The sequence below is a fragment of the Drosophila elegans genome, unplaced genomic scaffold (genome assembly GCF_018152505.1).
Source record: "Drosophila elegans isolate 14027-0461.03 unplaced genomic scaffold, ASM1815250v1 contig_520, whole genome shotgun sequence".
Lineage (NCBI taxonomy): Eukaryota > Metazoa > Arthropoda > Insecta > Diptera > Drosophilidae > Drosophila > Drosophila elegans.
In genome coordinates this window covers 3691377-3713509 of record NW_024545903.1, presented here as the reverse complement: position 1 = coordinate 3713509, position 22133 = coordinate 3691377, and the positions used below count along the sequence as shown (strand labels likewise).

At 38.2% G+C, this 22133-nt stretch overlaps 4 protein-coding genes across 6 annotated transcripts in view; 1 reads left to right on the top strand and 3 right to left on the bottom strand.

Moving 5' to 3' along the window:
- The window catches only part of LOC108145355 (metabotropic glutamate receptor 2), a 94583-nt gene extending 84613 nt beyond the window's left edge, over positions 1–9970 (bottom strand). The window contains exon 1 of the mRNA XM_017270745.2: positions 9586–9970. The gene's annotated coding sequence lies outside the window, so the exon portion shown is untranslated. The remainder of the gene's footprint in view (positions 1–9585) is intronic.
- On the bottom strand, positions 2931–3294 carry LOC108145368 (gram-negative bacteria-binding protein 3). Of its 3 annotated transcripts, none has more exons than XM_017270763.2 (2): positions 3204–3294; positions 2931–3140 (listed from the first exon to the last, which is right to left on the bottom strand). In XM_017270763.2, exons 1-2 carry the CDS (start codon positions 3276–3278, stop codon positions 2976–2978), a joined length of 240 nt encoding a protein of 79 aa, XP_017126252.1. In that variant the 5' UTR covers positions 3279–3294; the 3' UTR covers positions 2931–2975. The 3 variants fall into 3 exon arrangements, with proteins under 3 accessions (XP_017126252.1, XP_041565803.1, XP_017126251.1); XM_041709869.1 differs by having other exon boundaries at positions 3219–3291; XM_017270762.2 differs by having other exon boundaries at positions 2931–3294.
- Positions 9971–15690: 5720 nt separating the features above from the next.
- On the bottom strand, positions 15691–17979 carry LOC108145367 (probable cytochrome P450 6a14). Its single transcript, XM_017270761.2, has 2 exons — positions 16322–17979; positions 15691–16266 (listed from the first exon to the last, which is right to left on the bottom strand). The coding sequence occupies exons 1-2, from the start codon at positions 17433–17435 to the stop codon at positions 15851–15853; spliced, it is 1530 nt and encodes a 509-aa protein (XP_017126250.1). The 5' UTR covers positions 17436–17979; the 3' UTR covers positions 15691–15850.
- Positions 17980–19512: 1533 nt separating this feature from the next.
- Cyp6a13 (cytochrome P450 6a13) lies at positions 19513–21414 on the top strand. Its single transcript, XM_041709870.1, is given in 3 exon segments — positions 19513–20554; positions 20557–20889; positions 20947–21414. Coding segments are annotated over 3 exon segments (1122 nt in total). The 5' UTR covers positions 19513–20181; the 3' UTR covers positions 21363–21414.
- Positions 21415–22133: the final 719 nt, after the last annotated feature.

The window sequence follows — 22133 nt, the reverse complement described above, 5'->3', positions numbered from 1 at the left end:
TAATTAAATAAACAATTAGTATCAATAAAATGTTCAGTTTAAATATATATTTAATACCAAGAAAATAATTAAAAAAATTAAACAAATAAATATTAATTAAATATTTATTCGCCGCAGACTTAATGGAATTTTTAAATAAAGATTTCATATTAATAGAAATTTCTGTTTAGGTCACAAAATGTTTTTATTGTGCAAAGCTGACAGTTCTAAACGGCTTAAGCTCTTAAATGGCAAGCGGGTGTCAAACACCCATAAACCGACAAATTAAATTTTCTGCCGACTTTAAAGACTTAACCCTTTTAGGATCGGCAGGAGATGAGAACCATTATGAGCACCCAAGGCCCAACTCGTGGAAATGTGACAGACTTACTCTGGGTGACACATGACAAAGGTGGCCTTTTGAATCAAGGTCCTCGTATCCAACTCGCTGACCACAAAAGCGGCGGTCCCACTCACAAATGCAATTCCGGCCTAGATTTATAGCACTCGCTTGCTGTGTGCCGGAATATGAGAAAACCGCCTGGTAGTTGAACCAAAAAGAGGAAAAGCTCAGCACGCAATTGGCCCAAACGTGCGACTCGGCACCAAAAGTTCAGTACGTGGCCCCATCTGACGCACTATCTTCAGCTGAAATTAAGGACGACTTTGCCATTGAAGTGCTGGCCCGGGGGCCAGGAATAAGATGCTTAAACACTTTTGAGCATCAACCGGCTCATAGATCATGCAAATCATCTCGCAAATAAGAAGCTCGTAATGCCAAAAGCGACACAAACAATTTAATAAAATCAAGCTTAAAGGAAATTTACATGCTTCACAGCGCTCGCAGATATTTCACCCGCCAATCCGCAGACTTCTTAGAAATGTCTTCTTTGTCTGGTGCAGAGTTCATAGTGAAATTTTCTTTTTGCATGCCATACACGACTTTCGGGTTGTTTTTTATATTTTTCTTTCCCTTCTTAGACGTCTGTGCCTCGGTTGGCTCGTTTAACTTCTGAGCAAAGTTCGTCTGCCGACATAGTTTCTTTAACCTTGTCCTTCAACCGTGCTGCTCTTCAAATCGAATTTGTCTTTACAATGCCGTTGGTCTAAAAACAAATGGTAATAAGCTCGAGTCTTTGACCGTTTATGTCCAGCACACAAACATATTATGCAAATGCTTAAGGCCTGGCTATGAACTTGGACAAGATTTAGATTTAAAATGGTTAAAGTAATCAAGGGTGAGCCGTTTTCATTGAACACTCCGAAAAATATGTCTCATCTAAAAAGCTCGTGAGCGTAGATCACTTCAAAAACATGCAATCACAAAAAATTTTAAAATTTTTGCTATATGATAACATAACACTTTTGTACTTTTGACATCAAAATACAACATCCAGTATGGTAAATAATTTAATATATTGAGATTTTCAATATGGATTTTTCAAAATGAGAAAACTTTTATTTGGACAGGGGTTTGCAATGCGCAAGATTGAATTATAAGTGGTATTTAAATTCTTACGAAATTTTGTTTCGATTTAGGTACTGTTTTACTGCTTACAATATTAACATTTGATTTAACAAATTTCTCTGATTGTATTCTCGCTAATATGCAGATGTTTTAAAACCCACTTCGTTATTCAAATGGGAATCAAGTGAACCCCAGCCATATGCAAATACCCAAAGTCTGGCGAACGACAATGAAATCTTATTAAAGGCCACGCCAATCTGCATCCACCTCTCAACTTATCTCCGCCCCCTAACTTACAACTTTCAACGAACCGAATTTAAATCATACAAAGAAGAAATATTACACCTGCGGCGAAAATTTCATTTTTGGCCCACCTTCGAGCTGGAATCAAACATAAATTTCGGGCAAAGGAGGAAATAAAAAAGCAATCACAAGAGTCAGAGTGCGGAGGAAAAGTTGAACTAAAATATGATCAAAATTTGAATAAATTTCTGAACGATTATAGGTGGCCGAAATGGAGCTGTATAAATGCAAATATGCGTGTAATCAGCTTATTTACGAATGTTTATTTTATCAAGGGCCTGTAGCCCGACAATGGTATTCAATTTGTAAATTATACTTTCCCAGTCGTGGTCAAACGGAGAAAAGTTGTGAGAAAACTAAGCACAGCACTTGAATTTGACACCGGTTAACAAATTTAAGTCGATGAAATCTTTTAAATATCAAACCTTGATTTTTCGGAACAGATGGTCTCCTTGATTCAAAAAATGTCACTCAAACTTTTTTGTATGCTACCTTTTTTTAAGTTTAAATAAAGTTTTTACCTGTTTTTTTGTCAATTTTATTGTGTAATCTTTTGTATTAGAAATCCATCTGCACCGGAAAATCAAGGTTTGATCTCTGAAGGATTTTATCGAAATAAATTTGTAAGCCAGTGTAATATATAATTGGGTAAAAACTTGTCTGCTCTCGGCGGATGGCTTAATTTGCATATATTTTCACGAGTTTATTTGCAAGGAAAAACTGTGCCAACACCCACTTTTTCACTTTTTGTATTTTTTTTTATTCGGAAAAACCCGCTCCTGTCTTTCATTCTTCATATTTTTCGAGCCTTGCACCCTGCACTTCCACATGACGTATGCGCAATATCTTTGTTCCCTTTACCGCGAATTTCTTTTTTTTATTATTTTCAGCTTTGGGCAAAGTTATCTACCGTAAAAATATAACTTTTTCTTTCCGCTTCTTTTCTTTTCTCTTTTTTCTTGTTTCAAATGGTTGTTTGTTTATGGAATTTTCATTTGTCCCTTTTCAAACTTCCTTTTGGGATTTTCGTTGGGACATAAATCTTTTGCTAGTTTGCTGCGAATTGTATGTAAATACCACACAGCAGACTCGAAATTCTAGAAAAACTGTCAGCAATGCACATCGCACATCATGCGAAGTCGGACAAAAAACAGTGTCCCAGTAAATATAGAAAAGTACCTCACTGGAGTTTAGGTTTATTTAAGAAAATTGAAGAACATTCTGCTCATAAGTCCGCACTCTGTCTCATTCGATGATAGTCAACTCCATTATAACGCACTGTAGTCCAATAGTAAAGTACGTCTCCTTTTTTAAGCTTTGCATCTCGGTTAGTGTACGTCCAGCGCCCTTTTTGGTCCGTTCGAATTATATCCGCTGCCCAAGTTTGATCCTGCAGATCGACAATGGGAGTGTTGAGTCTGCCGTGAAATGCGAATAGTGAAATTCCCTTTTCATCGGGTATAGATACTTCAAAGCCAATTTTCTCAGGCCGTGCGATCCGGGCCACTGGCACTTGATAGCCCGACATTGTCTTTTCAACTGCACGTCAACCGCACAACTCTGACTTGTATGGACTTTATCAGTGCAAATAAAATTGCAAAGGGGCAATACTCTATTGATAAGATAAAATGAAACAGAAAGGAAGGCAAGCCCAAGTTGCTATCATAAATTTATAATCCATACCAAATTTATAACACCTTGTCATTTAATAATACAAATGTAATTAATATAAGATATAAATATATATTTACTATACATATTGAAGATAATTTTGAAACAAATAATTTGTAAAAGTTTTTCCTTTTTTTAATGTTGCTTAACAATTATTTTTCGTGTACCATTTATGTCAAAGGTTTTATTAAATTCTCGGGTATATTATAGCAAGTAACTTTTTTGAGACACTCTACAATTGAGGGGCTACGAATTTTTGTTGGTTCTTTCCACTTCAGTTTTATTGTTTGCAGGCCTTTGTTGACCAATAGTTTCAGCAGTTAGTTGTTCTCTGAGGGCATTAATACAATTTATTGATTTTTCCACTGGAATTTCATTGTTTGCGATATATTGTTTACTATAAGCGTTTAGTCACAACCGAATGCACCCAAAAGGCCCAAGTAAATAAGCCTCCTGGATAATTGGAAAATATTGTCAGGCCATTCGGTTGCTGTTGACAGCATCTATCCCCTGTACTATTCCAGCCCGTCCAATCCCATCTCATCCCATCAGATCCAGTTCTTACCATCGCCACACTTGACTGCTGATTAATTAAGTAAAGCGAATCAAGCGAAAAGCAAGGAAATAGGTCAAGAAACGGGATCTGTTAATTAATTTTGCTTAGTGCATGTGTCGGCTCTGGCTTGGCTAATGGCGGCTGACTTCATTTTCGCTTTAAAGCTCAAATTGAAAAAGAATGGAAAGGGAATGGGACGCAGGAACAGCGACTGAACAAAAGCCACAATGGCCTCCCCCGATGCTTATGCTCATCTGATAGCCTTCATTATGGCCATTCCGGCTGTTGTTTTTATTGGAATCTCTTGTTGTGTGGCGCCACTCAAATGTTGCGTATGCGCCCCGTATGCTCTCTATGGTCAACAAAGACAGGGCATTTGTATAAAACTCATAAAAAAATGTTTGAACAGTCAGCCAAATTGGAGATTTAGCAAAAAAAAATCGCCCCCTTGCGAGTGGTACACGCTCCTGCCAGGGAAAAACTACATTTGCCGGCCATACACTATAAATAAGCGCCACATGCTCAACATTTTTATGCTGTTTTATTGCATTGCTCTAAAAGGCAAGCCCAGAATTGAAGCAAATAAAGCCCAAAAGTCTGTGTATCCGCACATATCGTGCTCGTCGACTGTGCTGCCAGAACCATATTATGTGCTACATTTAACGCCCACCGATAGCCGAACACTTTTGCTAGAGCCATCAGTGCTGCCAACAAAAGTTTAATCAACGAGGCTAAGACTAAGACAATAGAAATAGCTATTTAATATTATTATATTAAATATTATATACAAAATCAAAACTTAATCAACAGCTTTTAAAAGATAAAATACAAATAAATTGAAATTATATTTTCATTTGTAAGATTTTTGAAGTATGTTTATTTTTAAACTAATTTAATAAATATTTAGATATCAAAGGTTTCTAACTTAATGGTTTTCCATTTTATTATAACCTTATATTTAAATTAATAACAAATTGATTATTACGGTCCATTTATAAAATGTTATCCGCCCCAACACTTTTATAAACCACTAAAGAATTTAAGTTTCTTATAAAATAATATCACTGTTGACGAACTTTCAGTTACCAAGACAATAATGGCGAAAGCTGAGCAAGCAGAGCTGCGTATGGTGTCAGTCTTGTTTGATGCTTTCCACTCTTAAATTCCCACTCAAGCCCAAAAACAAACCAAGACTGCTGACTTTCACCATTGTAAATGCAATAAAATTAAAGTTGTTTTCTGTGCGGTGCCCTAAGCCTTTCTTTTTCCCATTTGCCTTAGCTGAAAATGGTACCTGCGGTTAGTGTTTTAGCCTCCCTCTTAGCTTTTTTTTGTTGTCCTATTTTGTGCCCCCTTTTTTCGCCCTGCTGCAAATCGATGAGCAGTCGTAAAATTCTCCCAAATTTATTGCATACTTTTGTGCGTGCAAATTGCGTGCGGAATGCTCGAATACTCGAATGTGTAAGCGCCTTGGAACTTTTACGAACTTTTGATTGGCTATCGAGCATCTTAAAGTTTAATATCAAAAGGCGTAAATTTTATTAAGAAAATCATTAAATTGTTTAGCGAAGTGTGTGCTTGTGTGATTTAGTTTCATGGGAAATGTTAAATTTAGTAATTTACAAAGAAAACAATTATAACTTTAAATCATTTTAATATCTCCGTTACGCATAAACAGTCGGAGCATTTAATTAAGTTTTGAATTAAAACCAAACATTCAACACAATTAAATTACATTGCTTTATATGCTCGCAGTTATTGAATCAGGCTTGGTAATAAAAATAAAAAACCTCCGCTGTGCAACCACATCAAATTAAATGGTCTGGCCACAAAGTAACATCTAGAACGGCAGACAAACAATGGCCAGAAGAAACCACTTAAAGACCGGCCAAATGGCCAAGTGGACACGACCAGGAAAACTGCAACATCAGCTTCGTGAAGCAGGTGGGGGGAAACCTGAAGAACAGCAGCCCTCGACACTGGAGTTTAAGTCAATCGAGGCATTAAAAATGTGCAATGGAAAAGTGTAAGATTTCCTCTTCACAACCCAGCAGGTCTTATTCAGACAGAACACAACTTTTACCCAAGTATTTCCAGCCAGATGGGCATTTATCAAGAAGTGGACGTATATTCAGGAGATGGATATTTTTTGAAGTGCTATTCAACACACGACCAACGATGGCAAGGGTCCTCGAACCCTTAACAAAATGATAAGAACTTGTATGAAGTGCCATACATGTGGGTAAAGTTTAATACCCTTTCAGAAAGTAACAGTTACCAGGCTCACATGCTTGCAACAAAGTAAGGAGTGATGGTTTTTGTCGGGCTTATCATTACTATTCTTAAGTTTAAAATTTTAGGAAAAAAAAAATTTTAAGAATGTATACTTATAACGGTAGTTTCAATCTTCCCAAATCCATTTTTTCACAGCTAAATATGAGAAAATAACATTTTGTTGGATTTTTTAAAGAAGTAAAGAAGTTGTCAAGGCAACCAATTTCAAGGGAAATGCAATATCTACTTATATTGGTTCCAACACTAAGGCCCAACTGCATTCTGCGCAAAAATATGCAAATTGAAGTAAATTAATATTCGGCTTAAGCTATTGACGTATTCCCAATAAATACTTTGGGTGGAATTATTGCACAGCTGCTATAGAAAAACCCAGGTACGTGCCTCTGCCAGGACTGAAAATTCCAGGAACCATGGGTGAAAAAGCAATATCATCGACCGCGAGTATGCGCCACCCGCAATGTCACTAATGGCGAGATTTGCTGGCGCAGTAAAATCGGCAGGAGATCTCTTTTGAATATACCATGACAAATTCTCCCGTACCATGGTAAATGCAAATATTTGCCATGTTTCGACGACTTGTTGGGCGTAACTCTCGGCATCCCGTGATTGGAATTCGCGGCATGGAGGGCTGAAATCACGCAGTTTGCATACGCTATTGAATTTTAAATGAAGATCCCCGAAGCGACTGGCGGAGACAATGACATGTTTATTAAAACTGCAAGGGGAGCTGCCGGGCCGAGCGGAGCCAAGCCAAGCGAAACAAGGCAAAGGCGAAGTACTTGTAGCAAGGCCAAAGCACTCCTCTTGGCCCACGGACCACGCCCACCTTTTTTGGCCGAAATAATTGGTGACGTGTGTGCACGTCGTTGTCGCGGTCGTTGGCACCGCCTGCACATCGACAGCTTATAAAATTTTTACCGGAATGCCACGGGCACGCCTGCATCTAATAAACCTTAATGGCCGCCACACTCAGCAGAAGTGCGCATCTCGAAACAGGATCCCAAAATTAACGGCACTCACAAGCCCCCACCACTTTGGCGACAAAAAAGTTTGCACAATATCCCGAATTTATTAAAAATAATATGTTTGCCAATACTCAGAAATTCTGAAAGCATGTATCTTTGAAGCACAAAGACTTGAGTATGGCTATGGTACATAAAATTAAGTTAAATTCTAATTCCGTTTAAAATTTTAAATAAAATATAAATTAACACCACAATAACGAAAACAAATATATGTTTATAATGGTTTACTTGGTATTTTCATTATATATTATCTATTTTGTTTGTAATTTACGTAATATAAAAAGCCGTTTTATATTAATACTCTCATTAAAATAAATAGAAGGAATAATAATACATATAAAATTACTAAACAAGTTAATATACTTCAAGTAAACATAATAACTTAATACTAAATATATACCAAAAATTTTTATGAATTAAAAATATTAAAAAATTTTGGATAAGCAATTTCAATAGAAATTTAAATTTAAATTAATATTTATAACAGTTCGAAATGAAAAATTCCTTCGATCTTAGAAAACGATTTCTAGAGTCCAGCAATAAACAAATCGAGCTTGTTCGTTGTACCCAAGCATTTGTAGAGTATTATCTAACAGCTTATGCAAATGAAAGTAAAATCAACTGTTCCCGTGAAAGTTTCCTGCTAGAAAACGTCGCACGGCAAGGAGCCTGAAAATGGTTTGACTTTTGCATACGGAATGATTGGCTGACAATGATGTGCAGCCCTGCTGGTCGCTGTTTCACACGTAAAAGCCATAAATGAGGCACTCCTGGCACCGAGGTGAGAACGGGCCGCAGCCTGGGAAAGTTTCTGGCTGCATCCTTTAGCAAGTTTCAGGGGCAGCAGCTGCAAGTTTGTTTCAGCACTCCATGCAAATGCGTTGGCGCCAAAAAAGTTGCTGCACTAATAGAAAGGGCGGAAAAAGTTGGATATATGGCCAGGATAATGTGAGTGGGCCCCTGCAGAGTGCCGATGGCTTGGCTTTGTTTGGACAGCATTGCATGAATGGCAAAACGGCGACCAGCTGCACCTAGAGTGCGAAAAGTTTCATAAAATATTTGTAATGAGCTGGCTTTTATGTGCATTTCATTCGGCGAACATAGATGATAAGCCTTGAAATTGCAAGGGCATATAATGGACATAATACGACTGCTGGGACTCGGATAAAATTTTACATTTTTATTCTCACATACAGTCATGTTCTTCTGGCTTATGAATTTTTGATCCAATTATCCCGAGGGACATAACGTCACCCAAATTGCAGTATTTTTCAGCTCAGTTTACGTCCCAAATAAAGAACACAGAATACAATGTTGCAATAATTTAAAACTGAAAACTGAAACTTCTGCCCAGTCAATTGCCGCTTGGTTCAACCAGCGCAATTTAAGCACGCACGTAAAAGCAAACAATTTTCCCCCTCTTTGAACTCAACTGAATGCTTTCTTTCCCGAAGAGAGACAACAGAATTTTAAAAATAATTCGAATAATTGCTTACCCACCAACTGAAATTGTAGCTCATTGTTTGCTGTCCGAAACAGGCGCATCGAAATTATTTACCACCAAATTGACAGCTTTAATGAATTGATCGATGCTATTTACCCATTGTTTCACTAAATCTCTAATTGAGCGCTTAGGCAAATGGACGTTGAAAAAATGACAAATGGAGAGATAGGCTCAGTTGCCCACAATAATTTGAAAAATTCACCCATTTAGTCGACTGATAATTGAATTTAAAATAAGTTTACAAATGTGTAGTTTACTGATGCAGTATTTCGGCTATTCGAACTAAATGGTTTCATTTGGCCATATTTTATGGTGAGGCGATAACATCAGCAACAACTACTAAATCAATAGCAATAATTCTGGCTAGCGCCCATAAATATCTTGCCACAATATATATATATATAGAATTCGATATTCCTTTTTTTTCGGCCATTTTATCGGCCCACATACACACACACGTGTTGGCTATAAATCTAGCTGCGGTTGCCTTTTTTTTTGACGCTTTATTAAGTGGTTGGCCTATCACATAGACTTGTGTGTTTTTGGTTCAACTGAAAAAATGTATTTGTACCATTTTTTTTGCGCTTTTTTCGGGCTGGCTTAATTGTTTTCCCCAAAGGCAGTCAGCAAACTGCGATTAGTTTTTAAGCGGAAGTTACACAAGTCTAAAAACAAAGAGTAAAGGATGTTGAACAAAGTAATTACTCAGACTTAGCAAAAGTTAGCTAACTACTTTATTAGCTAGTTCTCTTAAATTTAAGAATGTCTTTAAACTTATGCCTACCTTTGAATGTTATTTATTAATGCACTTTTTCACGTACATTTACGTTTTATACATTTTTTTCCAATCAACTTCTTCTTTTTGAAGTATTTTTTGTTAAGTCACAAAAACTTTTTGTTTTTCGTCAATCACTTTAAATCTCAATATGGTTAAAGCGGCGCAATATTTGTTTAATCGGTTTTTATATTTTTTGTCAAAATATTTCAATTAACCATCAGTGTGGCAATTTAATTTTAAATCGGATTTTTTCATGCGCCAAGCAAAATCCTCTTTGGATGACAGCCGGCCACAGAAATGCAAACAATACATTAAATCTTCAACTGAACAAACTCGTATTTTTTCGTAACACTTTCGCCGGCGCACTGGCGCAGATACGTCCTTGGGCAGCGGGCGGAATTCGCACACTAAGCCAGGAGCCGAAGTGCCGAAGCCGCTAACATTCTGGCCAAAACAGAGGGACATTTTAGCAGAGATGCTGCGCAGATGAAATCGAAAGCCAAGCAACACGTGCTGCGTTAACAGCGAATGCGTTCAGCCTTCACTTTCGGTCTCTTAAATGGCGGGACAGTCTCCCTTAAGTCTGTGTATGTTATCAAGCAAATTTATTTATTAAACCGAATATATTTTATTAAATCTGCCAAGCGCTCTTTATGGCCCACGCAAGGATCCAGCGCCCCTATGATGCAGTCGCTCATAAATTTATGTCAAACAGGGCCAAGGTTGCCACTTTCCAGGGGGGCGGAAGCCACAGGTGTGACAGCAGCAAATTAAGTTGCACATATAACTCACAACTCAGAAGGCATCGCCTTCAAGGAAATTGCCTCGGCTGGTTGTGCCCTGGAAAGTTGTCTCACACAAAATATAATGTGTACGACCCATGTCATGTATTTTACAATTGTTGCCAACTCCGTTTGTCATTACAGCAAATGACTCTGGCAGCCACCAGAAAATAAAAAATAACACGAGGCAAAACAAGAAACTCGCATAAATTACCCTGGCAAACAGCTGCCTCGAAAATTGGGTAGAGCATTGTGTTGACCATTGTCTTAATCCGCTTAAATTATGGCATTCTTAGACGGGCGAAAGTGTCAACGACTTGGCCAACAGTTCAGCGTTCGAACATAACTCGAGATAATTCGGTTATGACGGGGCCAACGAACGTGTTAACCATATATGACCCAAAAGTCGAACACAATATCGGAGTCAATGCCAGAAAACTTTTTTTTTTCTGGGGCACAGACAGACGGCACAAATATACGATTATTGTCATACACACACTCCGAGGAGCAGGATAAAACGACATCTTAATTTGATTCGACAAGTGGCCAAGGCCATGTCGGGATCAGGTTGGTCGTCAAAAGGTTAACGCCTTGCACTGTAAGTTTAAAGAAGTCCCACACGACAATTGACCCCTCCTCCAAATAATAATTAAATTACACAATTACTCAAGTGATTCTTAGTGACAAATGACATCTGTCAGCCACACCTTCGCCACCCTAAAACAATTGTTGTATTAGACAACATTAGCACATTCTTAACTGTAATTCAATTTGCATCAATTAAACCCTTTCTATACAGTGTTTTAATTGCTAAAAGTAAATAAAATTTAAACGTTTGATATCATAGAACGAATTAACAAGAGAACAAAAGTAAACTTCAAAAACAAACAACGTCAACTCTTGTCCTCCATTGTTGCTTGATAAAACTTTACTTTTTCGCTGTGGGTTTTATTGCATATTTTTTTTGTGATATTTTTGTTTCAAATTTGTTGCAATTTCAACATTCTTGCCTATGTTCCATTCGGCTTTTGTAAAGATAATCAACATTTTTCGAACCAAGGATATGAAAACCAAATGCAGGAAGATTTACTCAACTGTATGAAAAACTTTCAGCTATGGGAATTTTACACGCAAGATTTGCAAGCTGCAACCAGGTTATTGAATTAGGAAACATGAAACTATTCGAATGGCATAACTTCATAAAAAGTTTTGGGTATTGAACTAGAGTGCCTTACACGTAAATTTGTTTCTGCAGAATTGAATTAAGCTTATCTTCCAGACTTATACTTGGGAAAATTAAAAAACTTAAATTATTTCTGGCTTTAGATTTCTTCAATCCGTTAAGTTTTTGATTTTGAATTAATACTTGTACTATTCTAACTTACGAGTGCCTTTTCTAATTGCTCTGTGCTGCATATGTCAACATTCTTCATTTCTACTTGTTTGCCTTTCAGTTTCAGCAATACAAGGTTACAAAAGCAGGGCGACAGTAAACCAAATTCAGAATGATTTATTGGGCTGCAATGAACATATTTTTGTTACAAAATTCTTCACGCACAATTTCCCAGGTGCAAACTGGGAGTTTGAAATCGGAAATTATGTTTTTGCCTTTGTTAACAAATATTGGGTAAAGGGATTCATGCCTTGTGCAGAAAATGTATTCGACAATATTTTGTATTTTTGGTATTCTTAGGAAATGCATTTATATATAAGTATCTTAAAGCCGAGATCCAAATGTAAATTTAAGGAAAATTAAACAACATAAAGGGAATATTTAAAAAACTAGCAATGTTTTAGAAACAGTATTTCATCGTCTTCCTTCAAGCTGTCTTAAGACAGTATTTAGCATACTTTTCATTGTCAAATGGAAAGATTAAAGTAAGTTTCAAGCTTAAAATCTTCTCTTACCTTACCGTCAGCCAACAGAACTGCGCCAAAAGGTAATGACATAATGAGCTCACTAACCATTGCCAATTTCGGCTTGCTTTTGGATTCCGTAGTGTACTCGCTCGCCTGCAGTGGAGTGCATTGGATCGCGAATGCTGAGAGCAATCGAGCTGTCCCAGCCAAAGGCAGCACATTGAGGTGTTGGGAGTCAAATAGCACCTGCCGAGCCAGAAAATTGCAGAGCAGCAGTAAGCAGATGAAGGGGATGAGCCCATTCGCAGTTGACAACACGTTGACGTTGACTGCGCAAAATGCGCATACGCCGTGTGTGCCTAGGTAAGTGGCAGACGGTAATGCCATTAATCAAGTAGCTGGGCGAAAACTATGTCAAAGGATTTGTTAGGGGATTCGGCAAAAGAATGGAAAGCTGACAAGTGCTAGCTGACATCAAGTTTCGCGTTGGCTTTTTATCAAATCAGGACAAGATTTGATTAGGCCACCGAACGGGATGATAAATGATTGTCTGGCTGAATTGGCCAGCTGCTGATGTCCCCTGACAGCTTAATGCGTGTCGTCTGCCAAACGATTTGGAAAAATTGATTGTGTCCACACTCACAATCAATTGCCAAAAGGAAATTCGGCAGCCGAATGGCCAAGCCAATAAACAATTCCACAGCAACGCTTGGAATTGAAAGCGTTTTCGGGGGCGCCAGTCGAGAGCTGAAGGCAAGCAAACATGGGAATATAATTCAATCTTTCGGTTTTGCCAACAGCAAAAACTTGCAGCAACCGTTAGATAATGCAGATGGAAAAACAAAGCCGCTACCATTTCATTCCAGTCCAACGATTCTGGTTGCCAAGGCAATCTAGAAAAGCCTTTTGCATTCAATGTTTTTCCGCCGTTGCTAGCTAATATTTCCACCGTAATTTATATGATGACCAGCTTGGGGAAAAAATATCCAGCAAACAACATAAATAAGGCGACCAATGAAACTGTAAAGTGCCTTGTCACCACCGCTCAAGGGAGATCCCACAACTGGCCAGAGCCCACTCAAGTGACTCCGACACCTTTCAGCTCAAGTAATTAGCAATTTGTATGGCTTTTGGTTGGGGCCATTTATTACGCAAAGCGCTCACAAAATGCCCAACTGGGCCGTAAAAGTTCAACACCGTCTGAACACCTCAACGCTGTCCGCAATAGTGTGCTACGGCAGAATTTCTCCGCAGGTCGCTAACCGACGCCACCTAAGCATAATGAATGTTACCTAAGAATGATTTATATCAGTACGCAGCTCATAAATCTCTGGACCAGCAAGGAAATGCAATTAACCAGTTATTGGCAACGAATGGTAACTACCCTTGCCCAAGGTGATAAATGAGAAAAAATTTAAATATTTTAAATGCATACTGAACGCATAAAATAAGAAGTAAAGAAATTGAAGCGTCGAACTTAAAAATTAATATTAAAGTATTTTTTCTGAAATTTAAGGTTTTTAAATATCTTAAATTTCAGAAAGAACATATTTTATTTGTAAGTTATGGTTAAAGATGAGCTCCCACAATCCCTGGTGTTTTTTAATCACCTAAAAAAGTTCTCTAAAAGTATACAACAAATGAAGACTGATGAATTAAATACAACAAAAGTCTACTTTCCCATTTTCACTGCATACTTTTAGTCACTTAAATAACTATTTTGAAAACCAAAGTGATTTCTTTAGCACTCCAAATGTATTTTATGGTGTATGTTTTAAAGTACGGTATCAAAATTTAGTCAGACGAATCGTGAATATTTTGGTTCATGCGATATATCAGAGAGGTTATTGGAAATAATATTTTTGTGTTTACGTGTCTTTTATATTTATCTTCCCCAATGTTTATTCTGCCACAACAAAACGACGTGACCCAACGACCCGAAGCGAAGGACTCTGCTGATATACCTCACCTGGCGGAGAATTTCACATAATTACGGCTGCAAATGAAGGTGCGAAAGGTGGATCCCGACACTTTGACCTTTTGGCCACAATGTGCGCTCGTTAGTCAATGCTTAGCAATTTGTTATCAATCAATAATAAATGTAAATAACATAATAATAAAAACACTGGCTAGATGCGTGAGTCTCGTCCACTGACGATGATGAGGCATCTCAGGGCATCGGCTCAAATTGTCTATGTGGAAGCAAAAGGAATTTGGCCTAAATGAATTATGGCCCGCAAAAAAAAAAAAACAAAAGAAAAGAAATGAAAAGAAAAGTAAAGAAGTGTGAAAAGCGGCAATGGAGGCATGCGATATTGTATTTTTCCGACCCATCACGGCAGCTGTTTTCCAAATAGACAACGCCGCCAATTGAGCGAAAATCAATGGCCATCCAGTCAGTTCGCCAGGGTCTTATAAACACAAAGTTACAAAGATACAATGATAGGGCCGCCCAGAACCACCCACTCGGATCCAATCAGTCGATTCAAGTTACTAAGGGCGGCTGGTGGTTTTTGTCTTGTTTTTACAGCACTCCTTCACTGTAACCGATTTTGTTTTGTTTTTAGTTTCGCCCGCTGGTCATCCAGTGGGGATTCAGCTACCATTCCACACCTTAGAGCCACAAACACTGAAGACTAAAAACAGAAAACAGATACGAATGATGATGCTTGGCTATGTCCGGGGAATACGAGTTTTGCTGCAGCACCTGTTTGGTGAGTTCTCCTCGTGCCGTGAGCAAGTTCATCTTTTACTGGCTAATTATTCCATTTGTTTTGCAGCACCAAGTTTTTAGTCTTGCTGAGTTCCCTTTGCCCCAAGGATTCTGTGGCGTGACTGCACTATCAAGAAGTGCCGTAGCAAAAACTTCTGCCTGAATGGAGAACTGAGAACTCTACTCCTCCACGGTTGCGAACATATTGCATAGCACATGCAATTCTGTCAAAACAGCTGGCAAGTAACGCATGAGAAATGAGCAAATTAGTGGGCGAGTCACGGAAAACTTTTGTCCGGATTTTGGCTACAGATTAGCAGGAGAACACATTGTTATTCTTTGGGCCGCTTGTTTTCAAAGTAATTGTAAAACAAACTCAACGAGAATCCAGAAACCAAACCAATATATGTGCTTATTATACAGAGATTGGTTTAGAGGATACGAAAACCATTTCCTTTAAGTTACTTTTATTGAAAGCGGATACCACCGCTCCATATTATTTTTTGGAAATTTCATGATAATGTTTTAACATTGCCCCTGGCTCTTGTTCAGATACTAAATTTGACTGGCTGAAAAACAATAGCAATAAAATTCATTTACCAAAATATATTACGTTTGCCCTTCAAGCTAAACAAAGTTTTGATCAGTTAACAGATTGTTAAACAAACTAATAAATATAGCCAAACAAAAATGAAATTTGTTTTAATCTGATTTAGCCCCGGTCCTCTGTATTAAATTAATTAGCAAAGTTTTGGCCGCTTTTTCATCGTTGGTATAATTGGTATATAAATAATATGCAATGCTTTATTTTTTTTGGATATTGCATGTTAGTCGAATTTTAATTTACACGGTATTTTTATTTATATCTGATTTAACTGTCACCCTTTATTATACACAATTAAGTTTTTGTTTAAATTTAAATGGCTTCCACTTTTAGGAAAAGGCCATTTTCGGTGGCCAACAGAAAAGACTTCTTTGACAGAATCAAAGGAACTTCGGTGCGTTTCGACACGGAAAATTGAAAGCTGCGAAGCAGCGACACCAGACCAACTTTGGCCTGAACTTTGCCAAAACGCAGTCCAATGCAGTTGCGCGGACCATCGCCAAAGGGCAAATAGGCCATCGGATGGCGGGACTTGACTTCCTCCGGATCGAAACGACTGGGGTCGAACTTCTCCGGCTCGGGATATATCTCTGGGTCGTGGTGAATATTGTGTACGGGTATTAAGGCATTGACGCCGTTGTCGAGCACAATGTCTGTGTGGGGCACTTTGTAGTCCCGATTGCACTCTCTAATTAAATGGGGCAGCAGGGGGTGCTTCCGAAGGGTTTCTATGGGAAGATGTATTAGTCTTTAACTGAGAAGTTCAGATAAGCCCGTACTTACCAGCCACCACCTGGTCCAAGTACCTCATTTCTGCCAGAGCGTCGTAGTTAAGCTCTCCTCCTTCCACATTCCCCAGCACACTGGCAATCTCATCCCTCAAACGCTGCTGAATCGCAGGCTGCATGGCAAGTTCATACAGGCAGAAGGACATGGTGCTGGAAGAGGTTTCGAATCCGGCCACGAAGAACACAAAAGCCTGGGCGGCCATTTGTTCGAGGGTCAGTCCGTGGGACAGATCGATACCCTGACCCTTTTTAGCCGCTTCTTGGTCCTCCGCTCGCAGCTCTATAAGCTGATCGACGAAGTCGTTTCGCTTAATGCCATTTTTGAGGCGATAGTCCACCGTGCTCTTCACAGCCGACATAAAGAAATCGGTTATATCATCGGGAAACACCTTCAATCGCAACTTCTTGGCCAGCTTGGCATTGGTAAACAGAAATGCTTGCACTAACTGCGAATGACGACGCCGCACGAATATCTCACGGCCCTTGTTGCGAAACTCGGCATTGGGGTCCTGAAGGCTGTTGCACTCCAGTCCAAAGGCACAGGATCCAATGACATCAGTGGTGAACCGGGCACACAGGTCCTTGATCTCCACAATGCCGTCGACCATTTGGGCCTGTTGCACAGACTTTTCCATGGCCTGGGCCAGGCGATGGCCCACCTCGACAATCACGCCCGTCATGTGCTTCATTTTTCCGGAGGTGAACACAGGACTCAGTTTGTGCCGCATCGATCGCCACTCCTCGCCCTCCAAAGTGAAGAGGTGACCCGTCAGGGGATCGTCGCGGGGATTGTTGAAAACACCACGATCTTGAAAATAGCTGAAGTCCTTGATCAGCACCTGCTTGATGAGGTCCAGATCGGTGATCATGGCGGTTCGCTTGAAGAACATGTACATGCCCGCGAAGGAAGCCTTGCCCTTGAACTGATCGTAGATCCTCTGGTTGATGTCCCGAAAGTGGTACTTCGACCCGATCCCCTTCATGTTGCCAACCAGCGGCAATGGGCGTTCGAAGAGCACTCCTTTGCGTTCCCAATAGGTGTAGATATTGGTATAGAAACGATAGGCCAAGGCCAAGACCGCGCCCACAAGGGCGATTGTTAGCAACATTGCGAGCGATTACTTTATCATACACTGTTCTTGCTTAACTCTCAGAACATACTGATTATCTAGCCGCTGAGTTTGCCTTTTTATATGTTAATCGAGCCTTTACGAAATCTTATCACTCAGACAACATAAAAGATTGTAGTAACATTTATTTTTGAAACAACGCTAAACACTTATGACTTTAAATAGTATTAATAATTTGATATACAAATTGCTTAACTTAAGCGAAAACGGGTTTTAGGTTTGTTGAGCAATCGCAGTTGAACAATCAACACTAATGGAAAATCCTTTAATGGCTGACGAAATTTTAACGGATGGACGGGTAAGTGTTATCTGGTACCGACTTCACTGGATCACCGTGTAGTGAGAACTGAAACATTTGCATCCAAGCACGATGACTATACATTTCTGTCGAGCTTTCTAACACTTCTGAGGCTTTATCTCTCTCTCTCTCTCTCTCTCTTATAAAAATAATAGATCCCCACATCGAAATTTTAAATACTCATGTTTAGAACTCTCAGGCGTAAAAATGAATGAAATAACTTGTTGACTAGAAACCTCAATTCATCTACAATTTTTAGTCAATAAAATATTGGTGACTAATACTTAAAAGTAGTTTCCCAAGGAGGCTTTGTTAATCATTTAAGTTATGAGCTGCTCAACCCGCAATATATATACATAGGTATAACTTATTTCTTATAGCTCTATATATAATAATTATAAAATAATAATTACACACTTTAAACTTAATAGACCTGATTAAAAAAAGTGAAGCCTTAGAATATATAAAACAAAAACATCAGGTCGATTGAACAGCATAAACAACAACTTATGAAAGATCTTAAAGTAGAACTGAAAATGTTATTAATAAATCTGATTCTTTATGTATTGTTTTTCATATTCCTGTCTAATTATTCCACCTAAAATCCGCAAATCGATCAAATTCAGCATAAAAACGACATAAATTTATAATAACCATAATTTCTTTAGGAACTGCTTGATTATTTAATTTCAGCTTCGGTTTCGATTTTTGTTAGCCACGCTGTGAGTTTTATGGGTCTGGCTGTTTTTACTGCGGCATTACGATTTTTATGTCGATTGGAAGATGGCACATTAGCGGCATAAAACGGGCCGTAAGCATTAGGCCCAAATCCTTTAAGCACAAAAAACAGCACACACGCCCGCACCCAGCGTCACAAAATGCTTTTAGGCGCGACTCCGTTTTATTATTTACTGAGAAGCCGCAGATAGAGGTCCTTTGGGGTGGAATAAAGGCGGCTTGAACACTCTAAAGCAGCCACAAACACGCTGTCCAGCTGGAATACCGTTTAATGGGTCTTAAATCGCTTTCGCATAAATTTTTGCCGCGATTTTGTATTAAGTCTGGGAATTTGAAGAAGCCAGTGGCTCGATTTTATGTTAGTTTCATTAAGTTTACGCATGATTTTTGCACATTTGCCGCGTTTGATTAAAACTGAGATGCAATGGCCAATAGGCATCACAGAAGTCGTCTTACAAAGCATCAACAGTCTGTCAACAAAGTCGTCTTGTTTACTGTTTACTGTTTACACTCGTGCTCACATTTCAATTAAAAGGGTAAATAGTCAAGGAGTCTATTGAAAAAGTGTCCTCAGAAGGAGCTAAGACTAAGCAATCAAAACTCCCCTGGCAACTGAAAAAGATTTGCGGGCTAAAAGAGAATCAAGAAGACCAGGTAAGGAGAAGGAATTGCAAATACCATTCCCAACAATATTCTATATAAAATTGAATTATTCATTGCAATATTTTTGTTTTTTGGTGATAGCAAGTACAGCAATTAAAATTGCCAACTGATATTGCTTGGCCCTCTTCAGCATTACAAAGCGTTTGTTTGACGCTTTTCTTATCATTTCTGTTGTGACAATCACGTCTATGTACAAAAGGTATAAACACTGTGAGACATTCAAATGAGTAGCTTTGGGTATATTTAATTTACATTTATTTTCTTGATTTTTTCCTTTTAAAAAAGTAATGAAATTCTTTACAATGAAAGTGCCATTCATTCGGTTGTTGATTACGATGCTTTAAAAATATTATAACAAAATATTTAATTTGTCTTATATGCATAAAATCTAAATTTTACAAATTTTGTAAATATTAATCCATAAAGTTTCTGGTTATAAGTTACTTATTATGTTACTAAGTATGTAACTTTAAAAACAAACATTAAACGAAACAAATATAATATTTTGTTTTAAATTGGAAAACACTATTTTTAGGAACGCCGCTGTATATAAATTACTTTATCAGCTCTTTTTGCGATTACGAGTACAACATTATGCCGGCTCTCTGTGTCTCTCTTCATCATTACAAAGCACTTTCCCAGTTCGTGAATAATTAATTTGTTTACTGCTTTATCAATTAGTTTTGTTTTGATCATTTTGCCGAGAGAGAAGCAAACACAACAGAAAAAAAAGCTTTGACAAGAAAAAAACTTATGTTTACCTATAAGTTTTGTTATTATTGCTTTATCAAAGGAGAATGCTACAGATGATTAAACATATGACCCAAAGCTTAGCCAATAGAGAAATATATATAGAAGCTTTTCTCTAATTTGTATATACCTCTTGCTTTGGCAAACACTTTTTAGTTCTCAATGTGCGTTGCACAAATTAAGTCGATTAGCACTTCTTACCTACAAATTCGCATTTAAGATGCAGAATTGTTTTTAAAAACTAGTGTATTCACAATTAAAACTGAACTGATCGCCATGCTGTTAACACTAGCATTATTGGGCGTGGCCCTTTTTTTGGCCTACAGTTTCTACCACAATTCGTACACCTATTGGGCCCGAAAGGGAGTTCCTCATGAGCGGCCATTGCCTGTGATTGGCAATATGATGGGAATCGGGTCGAAATACCACTTTCGGGACATCAACCAGAGGATCTACGATCAGTTCAAGGGCAAGGCTCCTTTTGCGGGGATGTTCATGTTCTTCAAGCGAACCGCCATGATCACCGATCTGGACCTCATCAAGCAAGTGCTGATCAAGGACTTTCATCACTTCCAAGATCGCGGTCTTTTCAATAATACCCGAGATGATCCCTTGACGGGTCACCTTTTAACTCTGGAGGGCGATGCACGGTGGACTATCGCCTCAAGAATGGCATTAAGCGAAACGACTTTATGGATCAGCTTATAGAGCTGCGAGCAGAGAACCAAAAAGCGGCTAAAAGGGGTCAGGGTATCGATCTCTCCCATGGACTGACCCTGGAGCAAATGGCTGCCCAGGCCTTTGTGTTCTTTTTAGCTGGCTTCGAGACCTCCTCCAGTACAATGGCCTTCTGTTTGTACGAACTAGCCCTACAGCCCGATATTCAGCAAAAGGTTAGAGACGAAATAGAAAGTGTTTTGGGACAAAGCGAAATTACATACGACGCTTTAGCGGAAATGACCTATCTGGACCAGGTTTTGGCCGGTAAGAATAATATTGGAATTACAAAAACTGAAAACCCTAACACACATTTACCTACAGAAACTCTTCGGAAACATCCCATTATTGCGCAACTTCTGCGTGAAACTAATCAGAGCTACAATGTTCCAAATACAGAGCTGATCATCGAAAAGGGAACTACAGTGCTGATACCAATACACAACATTCACCACGATGCGGACTTGTATCCCGAGCCGGAACGCTTCGATCCCACTCGCTTTAATCCGGAGGAAGTGAAGTCCCGCCATCCATTTTCCTACCTTCCGTTCGGCGATGGACCCCGAAATTGCATCGGTTTGCGATTCGGCAAAATGCAGGCCAAAATTGGCATTGTGTCCCTGCTGAGACGTTTCAATTTTGGCGTTTCGAAGTTGACTGAGATTCCCTTGACTTTGGACACGCGCAGCCCCACTTTGTCCACCAAGTACGGGGTTCATCTGAAAGTTGAACGCATATAGGCCGTCTAACGTTACCTCTAACTTAAAATAAAAGGAATCTTTACTGATTTAATGATTATTTGTTTTGTGAATTTTGTTCGGCCACAAATTCTTAAAATATGTGTATGTCTGATAAAATTGTATGTGTCTGACAAGTACACACAAGTAAGAAAAATATTTCTACTCAAACAAAAAATCATATTTCATATTTCAATTTAATATTAAATCAATAAATTACATACAATGCGTATTGAATTAAATCTTTTGCTATTTACCTATTTGAAATTATGTGACGAATATTAAATTATTTGAATTAATGTAACGAATATTTGATTTTAAAGCATTTTATTTAAGTTAAATATGATTTAAAATGAAATATTACTGATATGAAAATACGTTACAAATTAAATAGTGTTACAATCGCAACGCATGAAAATCTAAGCGAAGAAAATTTATTTTGAGTGTGAAATACTTCTATATATACAATGCTTTATTCTTTCTTTTTTTTATATTAATAAAAAATTTTATTTAAAAACTTTTAAGAAATTATATTTATGCCATTTGTTGTGTACTTTTCAGTTTAATAAAAAGGTATTTTAAATATCTACATACAAGAGTTTATTTTTACATAACTAAGTATGTTCATTAAGTTGTTTAGAACCATTTTTGGAGAGCCATATAAAATGACGCAATACGTATTTGGATAACTGCAGTTCAGAAAGAAAGAGGCAAATGGTGAGAACTTAGAGAAAGCTTTTCCGCTGGAGAATCATGTGTGCTCCACTTTTCCAC